Source organism: Ursus arctos, chromosome X (assembly GCF_023065955.2).
Source record: "Ursus arctos isolate Adak ecotype North America chromosome X, UrsArc2.0, whole genome shotgun sequence".
Lineage (NCBI taxonomy): Eukaryota > Metazoa > Chordata > Mammalia > Carnivora > Ursidae > Ursus > Ursus arctos.
The window spans coordinates 40,468,085-40,494,605 of record NC_079873.1 but is presented as its reverse complement, the minus strand read 5'-3'; the positions used below and the strand labels follow the sequence as shown (position 1 = coordinate 40,494,605).

At 47.4% G+C, this 26,521-nt stretch overlaps 2 protein-coding genes and 1 pseudogene across 3 annotated transcripts; all 3 read right to left on the bottom strand.

Moving 5' to 3' along the window:
* Positions 1–4,239: 4,239 nt before the first annotated feature.
* Positions 4,240–17,864, bottom strand: TBC1D25 (TBC1 domain family member 25). Its single transcript, XM_026513359.4, has 6 exons — positions 17,614–17,864; positions 15,905–16,014; positions 14,796–14,950; positions 6,433–6,560; positions 6,107–6,295; positions 4,240–5,833 (listed from the first exon to the last, which is right to left on the bottom strand). Exons 1-6 carry the CDS (start codon positions 17,731–17,733, stop codon positions 4,475–4,477), a joined length of 2,061 nt encoding a protein of 686 aa, XP_026369144.1. The 5' UTR covers positions 17,734–17,864; the 3' UTR covers positions 4,240–4,474.
* Positions 14,188–14,311, bottom strand: LOC113266027 (U4 spliceosomal RNA; annotated as a pseudogene).
* Positions 17,865–19,582: 1,718 nt separating the features above from the next.
* On the bottom strand, positions 19,583–26,462 carry EBP (EBP cholestenol delta-isomerase). 2 transcript variants are annotated; one of them, XM_026513358.4, is made up of 5 exons: positions 25,138–26,462; positions 24,251–24,569; positions 22,175–22,211; positions 21,909–22,039; positions 19,583–21,325 (listed from the first exon to the last, which is right to left on the bottom strand). In XM_026513358.4, exons 2-5 carry the CDS (start codon positions 24,549–24,551, stop codon positions 21,102–21,104), a joined length of 693 nt encoding a protein of 230 aa, XP_026369143.1. In that variant the 5' UTR covers positions 24,552–24,569; positions 25,138–26,462; the 3' UTR covers positions 19,583–21,101. The 2 variants fall into 2 exon arrangements, with proteins under 2 accessions (XP_026369143.1, XP_026369142.1); XM_026513357.4 differs by having other exon boundaries at positions 25,520–25,640.
* Between the last annotated feature and the right edge of the window lie 59 nt (positions 26,463–26,521).

Genomic DNA, 26,521 nt, shown 5'->3' with positions numbered 1-26,521 from the left:
AAAAATCTTTTTAAAAAGATTTATCTGAGAGAGAGTGAAAGAGGTGAACACAGGGAGGGGCAGAGGGAGAGGGAGAGAATAACTTTAGCAGACTTCTTGCTGAGCTCGGCGCGGGACTTGGGGCTTGATCTCAAGACCCTGAGATCATGGCCTGAGCTGAAAGCAAGAGTCAGATGCTTAACTGGCTGCACCACCCAGGGGCCCCTTTCTTTTCTTTCCTTTTTTAAAAAAATATTTTATTTTTTAAAGATTTATTTCAGAGAGAGTGAGAGCAAGAGAGAGAGTGCGTGCATGAGCACGGGGGAGAGACAGAGGGAGAGGGAGAAGCAGAATCCCTGCAGAGCAGGGACCCCAATTCAGGACTTGATCCCAGGACCCTGAGGTCATGACCTGAGCTTAAGGCAGATGCTCAACTGATTGAGCCACTCAGACACCCCTATTTATTTTAGAGAGAGAGAGAGAGGGAGAGTGGCAGGGAGGGGCAGAGGGAGAGGGAGAGAATCTCAAGCAAACTCGATGCTCAGCTCAGAGCTGGACACAAGACTTGATTCCACAACCCTGAGATCATGACCCAAGCCGAAACCAAGAGTCAGTTGCCCAAACGACTGAGCCACCCAGGTGCCCCCTAGTTGTAAATATTTCTAAAGTTCCTTTATGATTTCTTCTTTCATCTAAGGGTTATTTAGTAATGTTAGTTTCCAAAGATGGGTTGTTTTTGTTGTTCTTTTTAGGTTTTTGGTGTTGCTAATTTTATTGTATTATGGTCAGAGATAATGCTTAATATTGATACTCTGGAAATCATCGAGGTGTTAGTGCCCTAACATGGTCTATTTTTGTAATTGTTAAGTGTAAGCATAAAAGTAGTCTTCTCCGTTTGTTAAGTGTGGGTTATACAGGAATGTGTTCTCATATATATGTTAATACATATAAATCATATATATATACAGGAATGTTTTTATATATATTAATATATAAAACATATATATATATATATATCAAGCTTAAAAATGTATTGTTCAGGGGCACCTGGGTGGCTCAGTCAGTTAAGTGTCTGCCTTTGGTCATGATCCTGGGGTCCTGGAATCAAGCCTGTATCAGGCTCTGTGCTCGGTGGGGAGTCTGCTTCCTGCTTCTCCCTCTTCTCCCTCTCCCTCTGCCCCACCCTTGCACTCTCTCTAATAAATAAAATCTTTTAGAAAATGTATTGTTCAGTGTTCCTTAGGTGTATGTGTGTTTATGGTAGACATATCTTCCTGTCAATGAGTGTATGTCCTTTGTCTTTTGTGATCTTAAATTTTATTAACTATTGGAATGGCTATTCCAGCTTTCTTTGGGCTTTTATTAATGTGCTATATCCTCTCTTCATCCTTTCATTTTCAACATTTCCCAGTCTTTGCGTGGGTGTTGTTGGACCTTTTTTTTTTTTAATCCAGTGAGGGTCACTGTGTTCTAAATATTTTTGTGATTGCTATTACAGTAAAACTCCTGACATCCCGTTTCATATTTTCCATTTACAGTACCTTTCTGTTCCTTTTTTTCCTATCATACTCTCACACCTAATATTTTCTTTAGGTCCCTTTTATATCACTTGTTCTGGTTTTATATTCTTTTATCTTTTATTTATTGTATTTACTTAAAATTCTTCATCTCTGTCCCAATACTTCTGCTTTGGATATTAGATGTCACTCAGTATGGTAGCCAGCCTGCGATGTAGCCCCCAATGATCCCTGCCTGCTGGTATTCACATCCTGTGTAGTTCCCTCCTGTGTTGGTTTGTGTGACCAAGAAAATACAGCAGAAGTGATGGTATGCCATTTCTGAGGTTAAGTGACGATAGACACTACAGTTCCGTCTTGTTCCTGGTCTCCTGCCTGCTTGTTGGGACCGTGTGTTGTGAGGAGCTCCAGGGAGAGGCTCAGGTGGTGAACTGAAGCCTCCTCCAACAGCCTCCTGTGTGGGCCGTGTTGGAAGTGGGTCCTTCAGCCAAACGGTCCTGTCTTCAGTCCTGACAACTTGCCTGAAACCTCAGATGTGACTGAGTCAAAGCCACCCAGCTGAGTGGCTCCCAGATTCCTGACACTCCAGAAACTGAGAAAATAAATGTTTGTTGTGTTAAGCTGCTGAGTTTGGGGGTCATTTGTGATGCAGTGGTAGATAACTCGTACATCTGGCTGCTGCCTCTCTGGAGGCAGTTATGCTGCCCGGTGTCTAGGTGTTTTGGTACTGAGCTCATGTTCCCCTGGGCAGTGGTTGTGGCCCGTACAGTGTATCGAGGGAAGGCTGAAGGCCAGACTGGACTCTGCTCAATCCCCTGGAGCTCTAAGGGTAAAGAGACATGTGGGGAGATGAGCCAGAGGGTGGGCAGCCCCAGGGACCACAGAAGAAGAGCTACCATTCTCTTCTGTTAGCACACTGTTTGACAACTCCTCTGATAGGAGATTCATCTTTAAACCCCAAGAGGAGGCCATCTCCCTAAGTGTCACCACCAGCCCTGGTGTCTGGAGGGGGACGGGTGGAGGAATGATTGCCTCTGGCTGCTCATTTCCTCCACTCAATGGGGTTCTTGCTGCCCTGATAGTAGCCCCCCCCCCCCCAACAACTGTAAGTGCTTTGGATGATGTCTGCATTTAGGCGCAGACAAGGACCTTCCCAACACAGCAGCATGGGGGAGAGGTGAAGAGCCAGAATTTAAACCTATCCTGTATTTGCTGCCTTCAGCCATTGCCACTCAAAACGTAGGCCATTTAGAGACAGCCTTCCATTTCCCCATACGTCTCCATAGCTGTGCTGCAGTTTCTGGAATCACATTTCTCTCTGTAGTTTCTCCAGGGTTGCTTTTGGGCAAGGGAGTTGGTGGCTTGTGCTGTTTGCCACCGTGGCAGGAACTACAAGCCCCAAGTATCCTCAGGGACTGAGGTTTCTGCCCTTTAGCGTATCTGAGCTTCCTATTCACGGAAAGGACTCCTCTGACCCTCAGAGGTCCCAAGCTGCCATACACAGAATTGATATGTCTGGCCCCTCAAATATCTGAGCTCATTAATCACAGAATGTACCCACGGGGTATCAGCTGGTGCCTGACAAAGGGGACATTTCAGGTCTTCGGAGGGCCGGATACCCTCATCTTTGGATGGCCCTTGGATGGGATATGTGTGTCTGAGCACCTTATCCGTACTTGTTAGACCCATACTCTTGGAGTACCCTGGACACAGGATGGTCTTGTCCTGCTCTTCCAGTGAAGCGAGCCCTCATCAGAGGAATGGTCAGATTCCCCTCCAATATGGGGGCATGATGAGAACCTTTTAAGGGTTCTCTCCAGCTTCATATGGCATTCTTGGGGGAGACAGATGAGAGGATGGCTGCCCCAAAGCCTCTCATCTCTGTGCCCAGTGCAGCAGCGACTTCTGGCCAGAACCTGGCATATCCAGGCCATAATCTGAAGGAACCCAGTTACCTAACCCATCACCGGCGTGTCCTTTGTGGAGGACAGCATCTGGCCCACGAAAGAATCCACCATCTGAGAAGGTAAGTGGGGAAAAAAGGGTCTTCTTTTGATCATTATCTTCCCCATAAGTAGGTGATTTCTTTTAGGGCCTGAGTTTTATCAGTGTTTGATTTGTGTGCCAATGTAAGTGGGACCGAGAAGGCTAAGGAATAGTTTCAGTTGCTAACATGGTTAAGACAGGCCCTCATGAGCTGCAAACCCAATTTAGGGCTTAGAGCCCGAGACATGGCAAGGCCACGTTCCCTCGAGCTGGTCCCAAAGCAAGTGATAAGAGTAGGTGCCTCAGACCCTGCCCAGGACTGCCAGCATTAGTGCCTAAGACTCACAGGGGACGGTCTGGATCCTAGAAGTGGTGACATGTGGAATGGCAGAAGTGGCTGGCCCAACATTTCTAAGTAGCCTGTACTGTCCAGTTTGTGTAATGAGACTTGCCTTTTTGGAGTCAGGAACTCCCTGTCTCATGCCTCATTCGGGTGCCTGTCCTGAAAACGTACATTCACAGCCATAATCCAGACCCTTACCGGCAGACAGATGTGCCACAAAATAGCCTCAGGCCTCCCCCAAGCAGTCCTCGAGCTGGGCTCAGCTCACCTTCTAGAACCAATTCTCAGCACCCACTCTCCTGCCACTGGGGAAGCCGGGGCCACCCCCCACCAAGTGAGGTCAGGAGGCCCTGGGGACTCCATCTATAACAAAAACCAGAGAGAGGGCAGAGAAATACACAGACCACAGTGACCTTCATGTGTGCAAAGTACAGTTGTTAAAAACAATACAACATAAACCGAGGAAGGAGGCCGTGGCCTCCATGGGGCAGTGCCAAGGCAGAGCCCCATACTCTCAGACCTGGGGAGAAGGGGCCCTGCACTCCAACAGGTCTAGGGCTGGCAGGAGGGAGTTGGGGTCTCATGTATAGGCCCTCGTGGTAAAGAACAGAGATCTGGTGGGGCTGATGGTGGGCTGGAAGGAGCCTGATCAAGATGGGGCTGTGGCCTCAGCCCCTTCCTCTGAGTCCCATACCTCTGACTGCAGGTAATCAGCAAAGAGAGCCTTGGCCCGGCGAAGGACGCGCCCCAGGTGGTGTTTTCGCACTAGGCGGTCAAAGTGCATGGCCAGCTCATTGTAATCTAACCCGTTGCGCATGATGTGGTCGCGGTGTTCCAGCAGGATGGCGAGGCAGAGAAAGAGCATAAATGGGTTCCCCCGGCCAAATTCCTGGGGCGGGGGCAGGCCCAGTGGGGGTGGGGGTGGCAGGGACTTCCCAGGTTCTTGTGGGGAGCCCAACTCTGGCATCAAGGGGGATCCTGCAGCCACATCACCGGCAGGAGAGGCCTCTTGGGTGGATGGCGGAGATGAGGAAGATGGGGAATCGGGGTGGGAAGAGGAGGAGAGTGGGTCTGAGGAGTTCAACAAGGGCTCAGAGAGGGACTTGGAACTGATGAGGGCAGCTGGGTGGGGCAGCTGGACCAGAGGGTCCCTCCTGGAGCCCGTGTTATCCCTGAGTTGCTGGAGGTCATCCAGACTGGCTTGTCTCAGGAGACGCCCCCCGCCACCAGGCCCCTGGCTGGTCGTGACCAAGTGGTCGACAGCATCTTCGAAAGCACTGCCTCCTCCCCCAGCAGGCCTCAGCATGTGCCTCTGTCGCACGGGCCGCCCCCTGTGGCCACTGAAGCCAGTGTCTGCCACTTGGCTGGGGGGTCCAACGAGCTCTACCTCATGTTCAGGAGGATCGGGGGGCAGCGAACTCCAGGTGACCTCGAGCATGCGGAGGGCATCATCAAAGGCGAACTCGCGCTTGAGTTCAAGCAGCAACCAGCGGTAACAGAAGAACAGGTCATCGGCACCAGCTTCTTGTAGGTACTGGTAGAAGTCAGGGTCGGCATGTCGTAGCAGCAGCTTGAGGTGGGCAAACTTGGTGGCCATGGCGCGGCCATCAGGATGGAAGTTTGCGGCCAGGCGCTTCATGATGCCACAAAAGCAGACGAAGGCATGGCCTTCGTGGTCCATGACGGCGAGGATGGGTGAGGCAAGGTCGCTCATGCCCTGGCAGTAGGACACCTGCGGGTGGGTAACGGCGTAGGTGGTGAGCAAATCGTGCAGCGCCCGCAGGTGCGGGCCGTCCTCGGGCCCCGCGTAGTAGGGGTGGGCCCGGTCCGTCCGCAGCACATCCTTAAGGACCGTGCTGCGGATGAATTCCAAGTCCTCAGGGCTCGCTCGTTGTGCCCACTCACTCTTGAGCTGCTCATATTCGCGACTCTTGCGTTTCATGTAGTCCATCCGCTCGCGGCCTGTCAGCCCATCCGGGTACACGTTCAACAGGTACCGCCACACCACCTGGCCAGGGACAGAAGGGATAAGGCTGAGGTTCTACAAAAGAGCCACCACATGCCAGTAGGGATCTGTTGCCACCCACCCTGCTGCCTCGGGGCCTTTGTCTTCCTTCAGAAAAGTCAGCCTTCCGCTTCCGCCTCCCAGCCCCTCCTGGAGAGCTGGCTGCCCTGGAACGGCTCCACGCCATCCCATGACAGTGTGCTCCACTGCGTGTGTCTCATGAGCCAGTCACCACTGCAGGAGGGACGGATCCGATGAGTGACCGAGGCGGCTCACCTTTCGCAAGGAGGGCTCGACACCACCATGATAGATCCGCAGGCGCAGCTCCTCGGGGCGGGAGAGCTGGCCCTCGTGGTTCAGGTATGTGTGAAACTCAGCATCGCTCAGGGGAGGCTTGAAGGGCTTGACATCTTCCCCATAGGACCAGCTCAGCACCTGCTGGACCTTAGACAAGGTGCGGCCCACCTGTGAAGGAAGGAGGGAGAAAGGCCACCAGTCAGCTGGGCAGGCTAAGGGCAGGTGCCAACCAGCATGCTCAGAATCGGGGGTGCCAGGTCAGCCTGCCCTCCCCCTGCAGCCGGCCACCAGGTCGCTGAAACCACCTGAGAGAGGATAGACTGCGTGAAGGGCAGGGCAGCCGTCGTCAGCGATGACCTTTTCTCAGCCAGTAGCACGTCGGAACCAATGACATCCTTGGGGCTGATTATGTCCCAGTCTTCCAGCAGAGGGCCTAGGCACACAGAATGACAGGATATGAGAACAGGCGTGAGAGCCCCACACCTCAGGGCTGGGTTCGTCTCCCACCAAAGCCAGGCCACCTACGGGGCAATGAATGACTCCCACCCTCTCTTCCCATGTCATCTAAATCAAGCAAAACATAAAACCGTGAATAATTCTTTTGTGGTAACTGTCCCACAAAACGGCTCAGCAAACTCTAAGTAATAGTTATTGAGCACTTACTATGTGCCAAGTACTGTGACAAGGGCTTCACTTTAGCCAGGAAGTGTTCTGAGCCCTTTGCAAATATTGACTCATTTAATATTCACAACCTTCCTATAAGTTGGGCACTATTATTTTTTTAAAGATTTTATTTATTTGAGAGAGACAGAGAGAGAGAGTGCAAGCAAGAGCAGGGGGAGAGGGAGAGGGAGAGGGAGAAGCAGACTCCCCACTGAGCAGGGAGCCTAATGCCAGGCTCGATCTCAGGACCCCGAGATCATGACCTGAGCTGAAGACAGACGCTTAACCAACTGAGCCACCCAGGCACCTGGCACTACTACTACTACCACTACCACTACCACCACCACCACCACCACCACCACCATTACTACTATAAAGATTTTTATCTCTTAGGTAACTGCCACACCCGACATGGGGCTTGAACTCACAACCCAAATATCAAGAGTCGCATGCTCCACTGACTGAGCCAGCCAGGTGCCCCCAGTTGGGTACTATTATTAACACCATTCTTTCTATGAGGAAATAGGCACAGTCAATATAAGAGAGTAGCCTAAGGCCTCACAGCTAGTAAGTGAAAGAACTAAATTTGAAGCCCAGGCCCAAAGCTCAAGAGCCCAAAATCTTTTTTTTTTTTTTAAGATTTTATTTATTTATTTGACAGAGAGACAGCCAGTGAGAGAGGGAACACAAGTAGGGGGAGTGGGGGAGGGAGAAGCAGCCTTCCCGCTGAGCAGGGAGCCCAATGTGGGGCTTGATCCCAGAACACTGGGATCATGACCTGAGCCGAAGGCAGACACCTAACGACTGAGCCACCCAGGCGCCCCAAGAGCCCAAACTCTTAATCTTATATTCGTGCTAATCTCCATCCCACAATTGGTACAGATTACCATGATCATTCTCATTTTGTAGATGATGACAAAAAAGGTTGGACCGATTAACAATCAGCCAAGATTCTACAGCCAGGAAACGTTAGGGCTGGCCAGATCTGAACCTTGTTTACCTTACTCCAAAGCCCAGACAGATTTTTAGGAGAGGTATTTGTGGAACATCGATTTCGTGTATATTACACAGAGGAAATAGTACTATGCTGACTCTACCCAGTTCTGGCCCTTGGAACATCAGAGGTCTAGCCCTTCCCTCTCTTCCTTACTTGCCCTCACATCCTTTCTTCCCACCCGAAATGTGATGTGATGGCTGAAGTGGCAGTGGCCACGTGAAGGAAGTTCAAGAGACTTAAGAGATATCAGCCCTGGCGCCACAGAGCAGCTAAGCTGACAACAGCGATGTCCAGTGGATTTCAAACTCTACTATATGAACAAATCAACTTTAATTTGTTTAAGCCATCGTCATTTGCAGGCCAATGCTGTCCCTAAGCGGCCTGTCCATGGAGTCCACTTTACCTTCTCCCACAGAGCTGAGGGAGGAGCAAACCCTAGGTCATATTTGGATGTCACTGCCTCTCCCTGGATGTCTCATAGAGCACTGAGAACGTACGGAGTCCAAAAGAAGAGCCCAAGATCCACTCTGGACAGGACTTCTTCCTCTGCTCCCCTATCTGTTCATTTGCTTGATCCAGAAACCTGAGAGTCATCTTTGCCGCCTCCCACTCTCTCAACTCCCAGGGCCAAACTGTCACTAAGCCCTGTGGTTTCTGCATGCAAAACATACTTCAATTCCACCTCTTTTCTCATCTCTGCCTTGTCGCCTGTCTGAGCCACCACGTCTCTCCCTTGAAACTGCCTCTTTGCTCCTCTCCACTCTCTCCCAACAGCTTCCAGAGTGGTACTTTGGAAACAAAGTACATACTTTGCAAACAAAGTATGAAAACACTTAACAGGCAAAATGAAGAAGGTCAAACTAATGGTCTGAAAGACCAAACAGAAGAACCCCTTCAAGATGGAGAGCTAGAGCTTGACAATTTGAGTGAAAATGTAAAGAGACCTGGAGGACAAGTCCAGGAGACCTAAGATGAGAGTAGTTCTGTTCCTCAAGCAAGAAGACAGTGGCTTGCCATGCCCACAGAGTACTGAGAAGAAAGCCTTGAGATGCAAGGGCCCCCCACCCAGCCGAGACAGTACACATCTATCATGGCCAAAGAAAGACATTTTTGGTCATTGGAGTACATTCAAGCCATGCACCTTGTTGGAGAACAATAAGTTCTCTAAGCAAATGACTACTGAATGACTACCAGGGCTCCAAGTGGGGTAAGGCAACAGGGATGGTAAATGGTGACAGGCCACGAGTTTTTAATATGTGTAGTCAAACGTGAAATGACAAAGGTACTGTGATTGGGACTTTGTAATATTAAGTGTTACTTAGGATCCCTGAAACATAAGTGTCCTACTATAAAGAAAATATGATAGCCTGGAATTTAAAAAGAAATTATTATCTATCTATCTATCTATCATCTATCTATCTATCTATCTATCTACCTATCTATCTATCTATCTATCTATCTAAAGAAATTACTATCTAATCTATCTATCTATCTATCTATCTATCTATCTATCTATCTATCTAAAGAAATTACTATCTAACCAAAACCCAGAAATTAAAGGTTAGGGATCAGAGTAAAAATAAGAATTAAAAGTGTTCCAAAGCTTCCATTTCAAGGGCGTGGGAGGGTGGGAGAGACTGGAGGGAAAAAGATTTCACTGTCAATTGCATAAAATAAATATAAATCCTGGTACAGGGTTTTGGTGAGAGACATACCTAAAACTAAGTGACAAAGGCTGGAAGTTGAAGACACCTAAAGGCACTCCTGGCAAACACCAACCATGTGAATGTCAGAAAAAGCACCACTCGAGGCCAAAAGTATTACAGGAAAAGAATGACATTCTATATTGATTTTAAAAAAGAAAGAACCCATTAATAGAATGGGCAAAGGATTTCTATGAGCACAAACTCATCCAGTGGCAAAGCCTGATCTGAACTGCCATAAGACTATACACAGTCTTTCTATAACCTACTAAGTGTGAATGCGTACACATTTCCCCGGAGAAGCATCCAAATTTTTCATTATGGGGTGCTGTCCCAGGCCCTGCCTGTGGTATTACATAATTAGGCGCTATGAGTACTACATTTTCCTATAATATTGTCAAACTTCCCAAACCCTAAATTAGTATATAAATTCTGTGCAATGCCAATCAGAAATCTAATGGGGTTTTTCCTGGAACGGGATAAACATTATTTAAGGATCATATGGAAAAATTCACATTTAAGAATAGTTAAGGAAAAGAAGAGCCAAGAAAAAGAAGAGTGGGAGGATGGCAATGCTTGCCTTGCCTTATTAAAATTAACCACAAAACCACTGTGATAAAAATATGGCGTTAGCACAGCAATAGACAAATGGAGCCAACCGGTGGAATGCGGTAAAAAGCCCAGAAATAAATCCCAAGTACACGCGGGAACTCAGTGTATGATAAAAGTGTCATTTCAAATCAGCGTAAACATGGTGGTTCTTTAATAAATGATGCTGGCATAACTGACTGTTTATCCGGCATTTTTTAAAAGAACCAGGTGTACTTATCACAATGTTCACAGAGTAGAGATTTACATGTAAAAAAAGAAAATAAGCACATTAGAAGAAACCGTAGGAGAATATTTGTATAAGCTTGTGGATGGGGAAGATGTTCCAAAGTAAGGGGAGATACTCAGAAATCATAAAGAAAGAGATAGGTATTATGTATAGACGGCATACAAATTTTAGTTTTCAGGGGGGCGCCTGGGTGGCTCAGTCGTTAAGCGTCTGCCTTCGGCCCAGGGCGTGATCCCAGGGTCCTGGGATCGAGCCCCACATTGGGCTCCTCTGCTGGGAGCCGGCTTCTTCCTCTCCCACTCCCCCTGCTTGTGTTCCCTCTCTCGCTGACTGTCTCTCTGCCAAATAAATAAATAAAATCTTCAAAAAAATTTAGTTTTCAGTAGGACAAAAAAAAAAAAAGACTGTAAGCAAAGCCGTAAAACAAAAGATAAGCTGGGAAAAAAATATCTGCAGTACATATGACAGAAAGAGGATTCATATCGCAACTGTACAAATTGGTTGAAGGTCTAGGCTTGGTAATCTTCCATTTGTAGAGGTGGCAGAAATGGACTTCTTCCCAGAAAAGAGGGACTGGCCAATCCAAGTTGTCACAACATGCCTGTTGCTTTCACAGTCATGAACATGATCACAAGAACGTCAGGGATAATATTTATTTTATATATATATATATATATATATATATATATATATTATTATAGCCCCATCTATTGGATACTTACAAACATACAGCTTGAGACCATTTATATTAAACACATACCATTTGTGTATATATACAAACATGAATATACTTATGTTTATATGTGGATAAATGTGTGTGTATGAGTAAGTAAAGGAACTGCAAAATTACACATCAAGCTAATAATGTGGTTCCTGAAGGGCAAAAGGGTAGGGAATCGAGATAAGGCGCAGTGCGGGACGCCTGGGTGGCTCAGTCTGTTAAGCATCTCCCTTCGGCTCAGGTCATGATCCTGGGGTCTTGGGACTGAGCCCCACATTGGGCTCCCTGCTCAGCAGGGAGTTTGACTCTCCCTCTCCCTCTGCCCCTCTCCCCAGGCTACTGCACTCTCTCCCTCTCTCCCCCTCTCAAATAAATAAATAAAATCTTAAAAAAAAAAGTTAGGCACTAACTTCAGTGATTTAGTGGTTCCAGGGGACTTCAGCATTATTTGAAATGTTTTCATTTTTCATAAAGAAAATGTATTACTAGGTAATTAAAAAATTAATTTCTTTAAAAAAATGCAACTTCAATCAAATTCCCATTAGGATTTTAATGGACCGATAAGCTAATTCTATTAAATGAAATGAACAGTAAGCGCACAAGAATATTTAAGAAAAAAATTTAAAAAGGAAAACATTAAAACCTATCATAAAGAAATGTGATTAAAACCACCTGGAACTGGTTTGGATTTAGCAAAGAGATGCACCTAACAGGACCAGGAATTCAGAAACAGGTTTGTTTACCAAATGCAGGAATATGGTAAATGACACAACAGTAGGAAAAGAACGGACTCATCAATAACTGGGAAGATGATTCTCTAAAAAGATAGTGTTTAAATAGCTTTTGCCAAGTCGAGAGGGGTCTGTGTCTCTGCTTTATTGGCATTCCTCTTAGTTCTTTTTATTTATTTAATTTTTAAAAAGATTTTATTTGTTTATTTGACGGGCGGGGGGAGCACAAGCAGGGGGAGCAGCAGGGAGGGAGAAGCAGGCTCCCCACTGAGCAAGGAGCCTGATGTGGGGCTTGATCCCAGGACCCCCGGATCATGACCTGAGCCGAAGGCAGACGCTTAACTGACTGAGCCACCCTGGCACCCCTGTATTCCTCTGAGTTCTTACGGAGTTGGGGTTTTCTTCCTGTTTATTAGCTGCGCAGATTTGATTTCTTTACTGAAACAGTGCTACTGTGTCTGTTCTGCAGGTGAGGGAACCAAGGCGTGGGGAATTAGTTAAGTGACTGAGCTAAGCACACAGGCCTACTCTGGCAGAAGTTCCTGTCTCTGGCTACCTGTCTTTGCCACTTGTCTCTCTCCCATCTCTGTCGCTTTTGCCTTGACTCGTTTTCCTCTCCCTCTCTCCACCTCTTGCTCTTTTTCTCAAGGCTGCCAATCTTAACAAGCCCACAATTTCACAGAATCAAATGGTTAAAAGCAAGGAATCTGGAGCTAGTTCAGCCACCATCTGGGTTCAAATCCTGCTCTTCCACTCACTGTCTGTGTGACACACACAAGTCCTGTTGCCCTCTCTAAGCCTTGGTTTCCTCAACTGTAACATAGGGACGACCATCATGCCTACCCTCTGGGATTGCTTTGACAATCCAGTGAATAAACATTACACGTGTAGAATGGTCCTAAGTGTTCAACACATGTTAGCTATCTATAATGTTACTATAATGTCATAAAAGACCTCAGTCATCCCAACTGGGCGTGTGAATTCCCTGAGGCTGGGAACCATGTCTTCCACCCCACAACTTTTTATTTTATTACTTTTTAAGATCTTATTTATTATTTTTTTGAAGACTTACTTATTCATTTTAGAGAGAGAGAGAGAGAGAGGGAAACAGAGACAGAGTGGAGGGAGGGGCAGAGGGAGAGAATCTTCCAGCAGACTTCCTGCTGAGCACGGAGTCCGATGCTGAGCCCCCAACTTTTTTTATTTAAAAAAATTTCAGGGGCACCTGGGTGGCTCAGTTGGTTAAGCATCTGCCTTTAGCTCAGGTCATGATCCCAGGGCCCTGGGATGGAGCCATCACATGGGGCTCTCTGCTCAGCAGGGAGCCTGCTTCTCCCTCTCCCTCTGCCTGCCGTTCCCCCTGCTTGTATGCTCTCAGTCTCTCTCTCTCAAATAAATAAATAAATTTCAAATCCATAATAAAGTTAAAAAGATGAATTCATTGCGTATCCATACATCCTTCATCTAGTTCCCCATTCATATTTTTTGCCACACTTGCTTCATCTTGCTCTCTCTGTATAGATACATATTGTTTTTTAAAAAAGATTTACCTACTTATTTCAGAGAGAGAGCGAGAAAGAGTGTGCACAGTTGGGGGGAGGAGCAGAGGAAGAGAAAATGCTTGAGCAGACTCCCCACAGAGCGTGGAGCCTGATGTGAGGCTTGATCCCAGGACCCTGAGATCATGACCTGAGATGAAATCAAGAGCTGACCGCTTAACTGACTGAGCCATCCAAGCACCCCAATATATATTATTTTTTGCTGAATTATTTGCAGACATCATGACACTTTACCCCTTAGTTCTTAACTGTGTTTCTCCTGAGAACAAGGACATCTTCCTTCAATAACCATGATACCATTACCATACCCAGAACATTTAACATTGATACAATATCATCTAATGTATGGTTTATAATCAAATTTTTTGGCCCATGTCTTAATTTATCTGTGTGCTCTGAGGGACCAATACAGGATAAGAGTCAGGGAACAAATATGAGAAGAGAGGAAGTGGCTGAGAAGACAAGGGAATAATGAATAAGAGTGTAAACAAATGAATATGAGTGCAGGATGAATGAATGAATGAATACAACCATCATTATTATATACAGCATTGTTATAGTTGTATGTTATTATAATGGAAACATACAATATTACTTTTTTTAAGTTTTTTTTTAAGATTTTTATTTATTTATTTGACAGAGAGAGAGACAGCCAGTGAGAGAGGGAACACAGGCAGGGGGAGTGGGAGAGGAAGAAGCAGGCTCCCAGTGGAGGAGCCTGATGCGGGGCTCGATCCCAGAACGCCGGGATCACGCCCTGAGGCGAAGGCAGATGCTTAATGACTGAGCCACCCAGGCACCCCATGATATTACATTTTTATTGTTATGCTGCATTATATAATTACAAACTATATTACTAGATTATATAATAGTAAATATATGATAAATTATTGTTAAAGCTAATATTTTAATTAGCAATAATCATGCCTCGGATAAACCTCATTGGCTATGATACTGCCACTGCACTGAGCTTAAAGCTAATATTTTAAAAATATTTTTATTTTACTTTAGAAAGAGAAAGTGAGGACGAGGGAGAGAGGGGGAGAGAGAGAGAATCTCAAGCAGACTCTGCAGTGAGTGCAGACCTGGACACGGGGCTCGATCTCATGACCCCGAGATCGTGACCTGGGCCAAAACCAAGAGTTGGATGCTCAATCGACTGAGTTACCCAGGCGCCCCTAGAGCTAATATTTTTTGAGCATTCACTATGCAGCCATGCACTGTTCCAGGCATTTTACATGAATTTCCCTGTTTAATCTTCATGATGGCCCTACGATACCATTATATCTACTTTACAGGTAGAGAAATTGAGGCCCAGTGGCCAAGCCAGGATGTGGACCTAGGATACCTTCTTCCTCTCAAGCCCACTGTGAGGGAGTGTATTGTAAGGGGTGGAGTCATCCCATGGGGAAAGGATGGGTCCCAGAGCAGTGCCCCGAGGGTGCCAGGTACTCACTGTCCTCGGTGGGCCGAATGTCTACCCGCAACTGCAGGTAAGGTTTGGAGGCGGTGACGAAGGCTGTGCTGAGGTCCCAGTCAGACAGGAGTGAGAGGTAAGTTTCCTGCCCCAGCCGATCCCGGCCCAGGTAGCTGATGCCAAAGTTCTTCTTCCTGGACAGAGGAGGTGTGGCAGCTCTCAGGTGCCCCCAGTGCCCTGGAGGCCTCAGGGACAGTTTCCACAAAAAGCCAGGGAAGGCAGAGATGATGCTGAACAACTCTCTACACTGTGTGGGGTACTGTGCCAAGGGTTTCGGGCTGCCTGAAGTCAGAGAGTTTACCTCTACTTTGTTACACAAACACAGAAACAGACACACACCTGCTTATATCTAGAGGGCACACTGAAAACGTAAAATGTTGGTCCCCTCTAGGGAGGGTGACAGGGTAGTTAAGGGATAGAAGTGGGAAGAAAGCAGCCTTCCTACTGCATAAAAAATAAAGCAAGCTGGGTGTTTGTTATCTTTGACAACAAAAAATGTTTATGCAAAGAAGTCAAATAACAACCAAGAATTTGTTCTTCAGATATACTTGAACAACTATGGAATGAAGTATGTTGTGTGATAACTGTTGTAACCATGGAAACATCCTAAGTAGACATCACTTTTGTACTCTGAATTTGTTACCATGTGCATGTATTTCTCCAAAATAACAACCACAACAAAATAACCATTACACCTGCCCCCAAGAGACACCACTTTTCTTCTATCAGGTCAGCAAATTTTCCAATGTTTTCTAGTAACCAGTGTTTCTGAGGGAAACAGGCATTTTATATGCTGCTGGGGAGACTGTAAATTGGCAAAAACCCGTCTGGAGAGCATTTCGGAAACATCCACAGAAATTTTTAAAAGCACACACCCTTTAACCCAGCAATACCACTGCTAGGAATTTATCCTATGGCTAGATTTCCCCAAATATTCCAGGATATGCAAATGTGGCAGTTCACTGTGGGATTATTTGTAATAATGAAACGAACAAACAAAACCCCTACCAAAGAACAACAAAAAAGCCAAACCACCACTGTTGAGGTGGGTGGCCCCACAGTTCGTTCCCCAGCATCCCATAACTCACCCATTCAAATCAAAGGCTCGGATAAGGATGTGTTGTAATACATCAAGCGAGGTGATCTGGGGGTCGACGGCGAAAGAGCGGAACTCAGGTGACAAAAAGCTCTCACACTTCTGGGGAGAGAAGAAACAGGGTGGGCCATCAGGGGCCACATCACCACACTGAAGCAGACGGAGGGATAGGAGGCAAGGTCAGACGAGTGGTGGGCAGGGGCATGTGGAGACGGGTGTTCTGGGTCATGGTGAGGGCTTTGGTTTTTGCTCTGAGTGAGGGGTAAGACTTGGAGGGTTCTGTGCAGAGGAGGGATGTGAACTGATGTAGGATTTAACAGGATCCTTCTAGCTGCTCTTAGAAGAACAGACTGGGGGGGGGGCAAGGGAGAAAGCAGCAGTTCAGTGAGGAGGAGGCTACTGCAATAGTCCAAGCACCCAATCCTTCTTCTTTGTCCCCCACGGTTGTCAGCATCGCCATGTCCAGTCTGGCCCGCATTAAATCAATACTCAATGCTGCACCAATTTAGCACCTCTATCTACAATACTACCCTGCTTTACTCTCTTCAAAGGCAACCCCAGGGTCCTCAGAAGGTGGGCCTACAGGCTGCTGGCCAGCCTCTTTTCAGTCAGCTTTTTTGAACTTTACACTCTGGTACCACCAAACTGCTGGAAGTTAATTTGAACACATCCTGGCTCCAGGACTTTGCTTGTGCTGATCCCCATGTCTGGAAAGTCCTACCCACTTTCTTCCAACTGGCTCACCCACAGCTCGGGCATCATCTCTTTTCTGAATTCCTAAACCTCTACGTTAGAGCTTCCTGAGGTGATCTGTTTACTTCTTTCCGGAATCTACCTTCTTCTCACCAAGACCAGTGCCACCACCCTAGCCCGAGCCACCATCAGCACTTGCTGGAGCCATGGCAACAGCTTTCTTACTCAGAATACATGCCAAAGGCCCTTCACAATGTGCCCCTCTTTTACCTCATTCTTTTACCCCCTACCCACTCCTGCCCTTGCTCTCTCCCTCCAGCAATATGGGAACCTAAGGGAACATGCCAAGCTCATCCCCACCTCCCAGCCTTTGCCCTTGGTGTTCTCTCTGCTTCCACTCTGCCTCCGACATGCACATGGCTGATTCCTTTTTTATTTGGGTCTCTGCTCCTTCAATACCTCTCTAGGGACCTCCCCGCTACAACCTTGGCTAAAGTAACTCCCTAGTTCAGAAGCTTTCTCGTTATCTCTTCACAACATTCACCAGTGTCCAAAGCATCTCATTTATTTAGCTGTCTTCCCGACAAGCACGTCAGCTCATCCCGGGTGAGATTGTAAATCTGCACACAAGTGCAGTCTCAACATACATGTTAATTGACTTCATCACCTCCTTTTCAGACACCAGCAGCCCCCCTCACTCCTCAACTATTTAAGGCCCCTCCTCCAGCCCTACGGCCCCTCCTCTTTACCCATAATCTCCACCTATCCATTCCTTAGGCCCCTACCCCCTCCATTTTCAGTCCTTACGTCCTCAGGCCCTGCCCAGCATTTCCAGGTCCAGCCTCCCCCCACCCCCGCCCAGTCCCCATCACTATCACTCTGCCCTCAAGCCTCGCCCCTCAGGTTAACACCCCAAATCTCGGGTCCCGCCCTCCAACCTGGGAGAGTCACCGCCCTCCCCTCCCCTGGGCACCCCAGGAGGGCAGGCCGACCAGTTGTCAGCCTCACCTTGACTCGGACCCGTACCACCTCTCGCTCCTCCTCCTCAGCCGCCGCCGCCTGGGCTCCCCCACCAGGTGGGGGCGCTCCAGAGCCGGCCAAATCCGAGGATCCAGAGGCCGACGCCATCCCGCCGCCACCCGCCTCAGGGCGACGGTTGACCGTTGCCCCCCACCTCTATGCGCACTCTAGAGTGCGAGCGCCCGCGGCCCCACCTTGCGCCCCAGCGCAGGCGCAGAGGGCGCTGTGCGACCCTGCCCCCCCCACTGCCCCTCCCACCAGGCACAGGGTGGAGATGGCCTCTGCGCACGCGCCTAAGATGCTGTTGCCAGGTGTCCCGCCCCCAAAAGAGGTGCTTTGTGCCTCACTTCCAACAGTGCGCAGGCGCCTAATGAGGTCCCACCTCCCCCCGCCTGCGGTTTGGTTGCCTGGGCAGCTTACTTCCGGATTCACCTTCGTTTACAGTGACGACATACTCAGGCGAGAGAATTGGGCGGGGAAAGGAACTTGCTGTGCGATGACGTCAAGCCCCACATCCCGCCCCGACTTGCCCCGTGCCTCGGCTTAACAGATGATGTCATCTATTTCAAAAGCCTGTGGCCCTCGCTTCAAATGAGTCTGCTGAATGGAAAAATAATCCTTTTTCCAGAATCTTTTAAAAAGTTTCCACTTTGTGAAAATTCATGGAGCTGTACATTTATGACTTTTGCTGTTTCTGTCTGCATATTTCTTTTTTTAAAAAAGATTTTATTTATTTGCAAGAGAGAGAGAGAGCACAAGCCAGAGGAAGGGGCAGAGGAAGAGGGAGAAGTGGACTCCCGGTGGAGCAGGAAGCCCTACACGGGGCTTGATCCTAGGACCCCGGGATCATGACCTGAGCTGAAGGCAGGTGCTTAACTGACTGAGCCACCCAGGCGCCCCTGCATGATATATTTCAATAAATAACTTACCAAAAAAGCTATTTTTATGATCTCTGGAGTTCCCAGCTTAAGTTTGCCTTCATTTTATTTAATCCTTGCAACAGGTTGAGGTCAGTCATGTTATTAAATAGTGTATGTCCACTAAATACCAGCTGAATGGCAGAACATATTTTAGACTCCGCAAATGACAAAATGCATGAAGGCATTCTTCTCACTTCATTGCACATCCATCTAGTTTGGGACAAAATACAGACTGCCCTTACAAGTGTAATTTCTAACAAAGGAATCCTGTAAGATGCCTGGAGTTCAGTTATTGTTGCAGTGTTGTATGAATGCTACACTTAACATTAACTTTTTAGAGAAGTCTGCAATTCTATTTTCGTATCTTTTTTAAAAAGATTTTATTTATTTGAGAGAGGGAGAGTGAGCGAGCAATAGAGAAAGCACAAGTGGGGTGGAGGGGCAGAGGGAGAGGGAGAAGCAGACTCCCTGCTGAGCAGGAAGCCCAACTTGGGATTTGACCCCAGAACCCCAGGATCACAATCCCAGCAGACACTTAACCACCTGAGCCACCCAGGCACCCGTTTTGGTATCTTTTTAAATAATTTGTTTCCTTGGTATTAATATTAGATGTCAATTTTCTAGAAGGTATAAACAATGGAGAATTTTTTTTGAAAGCCAGAGCAGGGTTTTTGGCACATTTCTTCTGACCCATGTGCTTGAGTAAACAACACTTCTTATGAGTCTGCTGGATTTTCTGAATGAAATTAGGAATTTGAGAGTCTGCCTCTCATTACAATCAGCATAGGGTGGGATGAGCGAAACACTAGCCTGGATTCTGGAGTTCAATCCTGATGGCACTGGAGCACAGGTTTTAAATGGGGGTATAATGGGGTCGGATGCCCATCTTGGTTGTGGAGAGGGCCTTGGATGGAGAGACTTACTGGAAGCAAGGAGATAAAAAAGGAGGTCCTTGTCATAGTTCTGGGGAGAACTTTCTCTATCATTTTTTTAAATTCTTCCATTCAACAAATACAAAGTGTATGCCAGGTGGTCTACATATATTAATTCATTTAATCTGCATAAAAATCCAATGAGGTAGGTACTTTTATTAGAATTTTACATGAGAGCACTGAAGGTCAGGGAGAAACAGGCTCGAGGTCAAAGGGATAGTAAGTGGCACAGAAATTAAGTGCAATGGACAGAAGGTGGCTGTGCCTGGCTTTGGCTTTAACAATGAGGCATTTCTCAAAAGCTATACTGTAGGCTTGATTAGAACCAGGATTTGAACTGAAGTCCTGCTCTGCACAGGTCACCAGGAGCCAGTCCACAGGTATCTGAGTTTTTTCATTCTTTGTCATCTCCTCAAAATTCCTCAAGTACCCATTTGTTTTATGACTCAAGGTCTATGAGGTTAATGACACAGAGACTATGGGAGGAGTGATGGGGGTGGGTCTACAGAGTGCGGGTATCTGTGGGGTAAATGATGGGAATCTGTGGATACATGATAGGTGGTCTGCAGGATAATAGGATGTTGGGTGAGTGATGAAAGATCTGTGGGGTAATTGGGGACCTGTGGGGTATGAGGTGACAAATTCTGCAAGGTGAGTTATGGGGGTTTGTAGGGTAAGTAATGATAGCCTATGGGGTAAATGATAGGGGATTTGTGGGGAGACTGAGAGGGTCTGTGCTATACACGATGGGGGGGGGCTATGGGGTGAGTCATGGGGTTGTAGGGTATATGACTGGAGGTCTGATGGGGTAAGTTATAGGATATGTGAAGTGAGTGATGGGTCTTGTGTGAGTTTTGTGGGGTGTCTGGGATGAGTGATGGGGATCTTTAGGGTAGTGATGGATGTCTATGGGGTGAGTGATGGTGGACGTCTTTGGAGTAATGGGGGAGTCTGAGGTGAGGAAAGATCTGTGGAGTTTTTGATGGGGTGTCTGTGGAGCACCTGATCAGGAGACAAGAGGTTGAGTAAACTGAAGAACTTATAGATTTGGAAAGTTCTCAGCCTGTCCATATTACAAAAAATGACAAAAGTGTGTTCTGGAGAGAACACCAAAAGTGTGAGTGGATGATCACTTCTTAAGAGAGATAATAGGTGTCTCATGGATCTAATTAGTCATCATGGGACTCTGTGGGGTCAGTGATAGGGGGTTTGTGAGCTTATAGATTAGAGGTCTAAGTGATGATAATGGGGGGCCTATGGCTGAGAGAACGGTGCTCTGTGAAATGAGTGAGTGAGGGAGGGTTTGTGGGGTCAGTCATAGGGCAACTCTGGAGTTAGTAATTAAAGATCTCTCAGTGTTAGGGTCAAGATCTTTTATTTCCTGATTTTGAAAACTACCACCATCATGGCCCTTCTAGTTTCTTCTATACCTTTGTCCCAGTGGCTCCCGGCCGTAGCTCCACACAGCTTCTTTCTTGACCCTGCCTCTGGCCCTTCTGGTGCTTACCCATCAACCTGAGTTTGACAGATCAATTTGCTTTGTCACTCCAAACTGTGGGACTGGCCTCTTCTTCCTGGTGGAGGGTTCCTCATTGGCCAGTGTTCAAGCCCAGCCTACTACTTCTTAGTTCAGCTTGCTCTTGGCTTTTGTGGTTTTGGTGTCCAGCATGCTCTGGGCATGAGTGAGCTGCTTTACAGAATCAAGCACAAGGATTCCAGGCAGCACCAGCCACAGGCCGTTCATGAAGACAAAGTAAAACCAGAAGTAGAGTGGGTGGCCCAACTCCCCATGCTGGAATCCGTCCCGGTGCTCTGTTAGGAAATAGAGCACATCCCCATAGATCTGACCTGTGGGAGGCAGAAAGGGAAGGGGAAACCCAGTGAGAAGGAAAAGCTATTCCAAGGCATTTTCTAAGTCATCATTCAAGGTCTCAGAGTTCAGGATTCCCAAATTTAGAGAGCTAAGAATTCTGAAATCATAGAGCGGAAAATTTAAGGCATTAGAAAAGTAAGAATTCTCAACTCAGGAGAGTTCTTATCTCCAGAATTTAAGGAAGCTCAAAATCCTTTAATTCAAGACCGCTCAGGATTCCAGAACGAAAGAAAGCCAGCAATGTAAGAACACAAGAGGACTGAATGTCAGATGAAGGGAGCTCAGAATCCTAATCCTGGAGGATCCAGGGGCTTCCCGCCACCTCATGTAACCTTCACAGGAGACACTGTGATGAAGGAGAAGAAGGGGAAATGAACCTTTCCCACTTGAGAACACAGACTGAGAGGGTCATGGCTATTCCAGAAACTCAGGAGGATGCCATTCAGCCTGAATCAGCCCTCGATTGGCACAATTGAGACAGGCTCCCTGCAGGGATACCCCTGTGCCTGTGGATACCCCATCAACCCCTCCAGCACCCAGCGTGGGCCCTCTCCTCACCTACAGAGACCACGAGCTGTAAGACAAAGCGGAGGGGCTGCTGGCGGAGAAAGGCGATCACCACCCATAGGCTGAGTGGTCCCCAAAGGCAAGCTGTGATGGTCTCCATGCATATTGTGAAGTTGTCACTCCTGTGGGAGGGGGAGAAAGGATTAGGGAACAGTGGCATTACTGTGATCTACCCACAGGGCACACCATTAGTGCTCCCCAACTCACCACCACCCTGAAATCAATGTAGGTCTCCCCTGATGGAGGCAAACACTTACAGGATGTATCGGCTGTCTCCCTTGGCATACTCTTTCCCTGAAGAAGGTAAGAGACATACATAAAGAATAAAGGCAAGAAAAGGAACTCAGATGTGTGAGAGCCGAGGGCCCATGTAAGATGGCTTCATAACCTCTCCATGCCTCAGTTTCCTCATCTGAGAAATGGGGTAGCTGTCTGGATTCTAGAGTGAACATATGTATACAAGATAATGTGTGCAGACCTGACACAGAACAGTAAGTAATGCTGTGATTGTCTGATATTCAATAATTGTGGAATAAAAGAAGGTTAAGTGTAGGTGATGGGGTGAGTGAAGTAGCCAGTGAGTGACTGAGTGTGTGTGAGAGAGAGAGAGAGAGAGCGCACAAGCCAGCGAGCAAGCAAGCACAAAGATGAACAGATGAGTGAATGAAAGGATGAGCAGAGAATTAATAAGAAAGAGAGACGACTCAATATAAAAATAGGGAGGAGACAAGAAGAGGTTCTTCACGAAAGAGGATTCCAAAATGGTCAATAAACATATGAAACATGCTCAAACTTTCATGAGGTATTAAGAAAAAGCAAATTAAAACCATAATGAGATAGCACTTGCATCCACTACGACTAAAATTGAAGAAACACCTGACCATACCAAGTGTTGGCGAGGATGTGGAGGAACTACAACTCCCATATACTGCTGGTGGGAAAATAAAATGGTGCAGCCATTTTAAAAAACAGTTTGGCAGTTTTTTATAAAGTTAAACACACATCTACCATTCTTCTCTTCCATATTTACCCAAGAGAAATGAAAGCAGATTTCCACACAGACTTGTGTCAGATCAAAGTGTTATATAAGAATAGCAGTTTTATGGGCGCCTGGGTGGCTTGGTTGGTTAAGCATTTGCCTTCGGCTCGGGTCATGATCCCGGAGTCCTGGGATCGAGTCCTGCGTCTGGCTCCCCGCTCAGTGGACAGTCTGCTTCTTTCTCCCTCTCCCCCTGCCCCTCCACCCTTCTCATGCACTCGTGCGCTCTCTCTCAAATAAATAAATAAAATCTTTGGGAAAAAAAGAATAGCAGAAAAAGAATTTATTCATGAGGCCAAAAGGAATATTATTTATAATAGCAAAAGATTGGGGGTGCCTGGGTGGCTCAGTTGGTTGAGCGTCTGCCTTCGGCTCAGGTCATGATCCCAGAGTCCCGGGATCAAGCCTTGTGTCAGGCTCCCTGCTCAGCGGGGAGTCTGCTTCTCCCTCTCCCTATGCTTGTTCTCTCTCTCTTTCTCTCTCAAATAAATAATAAAATCTTAAAAAAAAGGATCGGAGGGAAATACCCAAAAATACTGGACAAGTCAAATAATTCTATAACATCTATGCTTTGAAAGCTTTTTATGAACCGATAAGGAGTGACCACGTTGGAAAAAAGCAAAGTTCATTGGTATATATACCGTATTATCATTTGTTTGCACAGAAGGGGAAAAAAAACAATGATGATGATGATGATGATAATGATAAACAGTTATGGCATCTACTGTCTGCCAACACTGTTCTTAAAGTCTTTTTAAAGATTTATTTATTTATTTGAGATAGAGAGAGAGAGCATGAGGGGGAGGAGCAGAGGGAATCTCAAGTGGACTCCATGCTGGGCTCAGAACGTGATACAGGGCTCGATCTCATGACCCCAAGATCATGACCTGAGCCAAAACCAAGAGTCAGACGCTTAACCGTCTGTGCCACCCAGGCGCCACTGCCAACACTGCTCTAAGTGACTTACATATATTTGGGTATTACCATTATCCCTCTTTTACAAATAGCAAACTGAGGCTTATCTGTGTAATTTTATGTAAATAAACCCTGGAAAAAAACATATAAAATTATTAACATTGGTTAATAACCAGAGAAACTCGGTGGACAGAAGGTAGATTTTCACTGCACACCTCTTTAAATGGTTTTTTTGACCCATATGAATATATATCCAATAAAAAAGTTGAATAAATTTTTAAAATAAATTAATGTTAGAGTTGGTGGGTGGACAAACATCTAAGCCAATCCCTGCCCAGAAAATTCCCTCCCACAGCAAATCAAAGAACTCAGGACTCACAGAGTTGGGACAAGAAAGCTTGGTCTCCAAGTAGGTCTTCGTGGTAGAGGCTGAACCAGCCCTCAATCACCATGTGAATGAACCCACACACTGCAAACCAGCACAGGGACAGTCGCCGCCAAGTCCCCAGGGGGACGACCGCAGCACGACTTGACAACAGCCATGTGGTCACAACCAAGACCCCAGACACAGAGAAGAGGCCGGCCAGGAGATGCCAAGTGGGGAAGTCATTAGGCACAAAGTTGTCCAGCCTCAGGTGCCGAGGCCAGTACGGGTGCAAGGGGCTGGCGTTGGTGGTCATGTCTTTGTAGGCTGATGGCTGTGTGTGGATAAGGAGAAAGGAAAAAAAAGAGAAAAACGTGAGCAAATAGAAAACACAGAATGAGATCATAAAATCAAATCCAAATAATTATCACAAGAAATGTAAATGGACTAAAATTATCAGTTAATAGACTGGATTAAAAATAATCTAATTATACGCTGTTTTAAAATAATGACTGTAAGTCTGTTCCAGTCCTCCAAGAGTCCTATGATGTGGAAGACACAGGAACCAGGCCAGGTTCTAGCCCTTATTGGTCACAGTCTGGTGGGCAGACACAAGAACCAGACTAGGTCCCAGCTCTCATTGGTCATGCCCTGGTAGGGGACATACAGAGGCCAGGCGTGGTCCCCGCCCTCAGGGGCCAAAGTCGGCTGGGGGAAACACAGCGACCAGGCTGGGTTCCACTGCAGGGGTCAGGGTCTAGCATTTTTCAACAGAAAGCTATTCCCTCCCCCGTAGTCCTGGAAACTGCAGGACAAAAGACAGAAAACTAATCAGAACTACAGCCCTCAGGTTCAGCGTGTGGAAAGCCAGACCCTTCCTGAAATCGCATAAGGCCACCAACCTGCGAGAGAAATTAGAAAGCGGAAGGCAGTGCTCTTGCACGCAGTTCTAAACAGGAAAACGAGGGTCAAATACAGAGACCACCAATTAGAATTAGAGGCCTCTGGGCCAGCTGCCCAATGAGAAGGCAGATCTTCTGTCGTCCGGACAACCGCACGGTAGCAGGGGGTCTCGCGCAGGCGCGCAGGGTGAGCGGTGGGCGTGGGTGGGGGTATGTATGTGTGTGTGTGTGTGTGTGTGTGTGTGTGTGTGTGTGTGCGCGCGCGCGCGCGCGCGCGCGCGTGGGGCGGGGGGAGGAAGGATCTAGCGCCGGCGTCGAGGGCCAGCTGTTTAGCAGTTGAGAGCTAGGGGATGGAGTGGCAGGCTGGGTGGAGGACACTTACCAGCAGCGTGATCGCGGCGGCGTCGCTCACAGACTCCGGGATCTCCCTAGGCTAGCTCGCGGGCTGAGGAAAAACCTTCGTTGCGACTTACCCCTCAGGTTCCTCACCTTATGGAGCTGGCCAATGGGGGGGCTGGGAAGGCGGCCACAGTGCTGCTCCTAACCAATAGCAGCTCTCTGTGTGCCGCCGGCCCCGCCCCCATGCGTGGTGCCATTTTCGCTGTTGGTTGAGACCCAGTCAGGAGCTGCGGGAAGGCAGGGACCCGCCAAGGTTGGTGGGCGGTTTGGGGCTGCACCCCGTACGCAGCGATTGCTGGCTTCAATTTCCCTGTCCCATTGTCAGTCAGTCGTATTGGAAACCGGCTGTTTATCTTCCTTATCTGCTGTCCAGTTGGCATTGCTCTGTGTTCGCTCACCTTTGCTCTCGTTTTTTAGGCAATTAGTGAGTTCCCGGACCAGTCTTCATTCCTAATGCCCGAACCGGCAAGGAAACTAAATACGACAGGCAGATCACATCTTGCACACTGTGCGTCTGCCCTCTCCCTCGGCGCCCAGAACTCCTCAGCGGTCATCTCCACCTCTCCCGACTTAAAGTCAGAACTAGTCAAAACCCAGGCTCTTCCGCCTTGCTGGCCAATTGGCACCAAGACCCTTAGTCTCCCTGTGCCAACTCTAAAGAGCCAACCCGAATTCCGTAACTCTAAGCCAGCAGGCGCCCCAGGCCGCGCAGTCAGTCAGAACCCAGACTTATCCCAGACCTTCCTATCCAATTAGAACCCACAAGCTTCAGTCCTAAGGACCAATAAGCACGAACTCTTCATCTGTCTTGCTTTCCCCCTCTCTGTCCTAGTCAGAATAACCAATCAGAAAACCAGTCAGTTTTGCAGCCAGCTAGTATCAGGTCCCCCCCCTCCACATCCAACTATCCAGTCTATCCTGGCTCCACTCAAATCAAGCTGTACAGCCCTCCAGCTCTTCAGCCAACCCTGAACAATAATAAATT

Excerpts from the sequence above, each read along its gene's own strand:
- TBC1D25 (XM_026513359.4), bottom strand. The coding sequence starts at position 17,733 with ATGGCGTCGGCCTCTGGATCCTCGGATTTGGCCGGCTCTGGAGCGCCC. Across the intron at positions 14,951-15,904 it reads CGAGCCTTTGATTTGAATGG|GAAGAAGAACTTTGGCATCA; the intron begins GTGAGTTATGGG and ends TCCTCTGTCCAG. Across the intron at positions 5,834-6,106 it reads TCGAGCCCTCCTTGCGAAAG|GTGGTGTGGCGGTACCTGTT; the intron begins GTGAGCCGCCTC and ends GTCCCTGGCCAG.
- EBP (XM_026513358.4), bottom strand. The coding sequence starts at position 24,551 with ATGACCACCAACGCCAGCCCCTTGCACCCGTACTGGCCTCGGCACCTG. Across the intron at positions 22,040-22,174 it reads GGAGACAGCCGATACATCCT|GAGTGACAACTTCACAATAT; the intron begins GTAAGTGTTTGC and ends CCCCTCCCACAG. Across the intron at positions 21,326-21,908 it reads ACAGCTCGTGGTCTCTGTAG|GTCAGATCTATGGGGATGTG; the intron begins GTGAGGAGAGGG and ends TGCCTCCCACAG.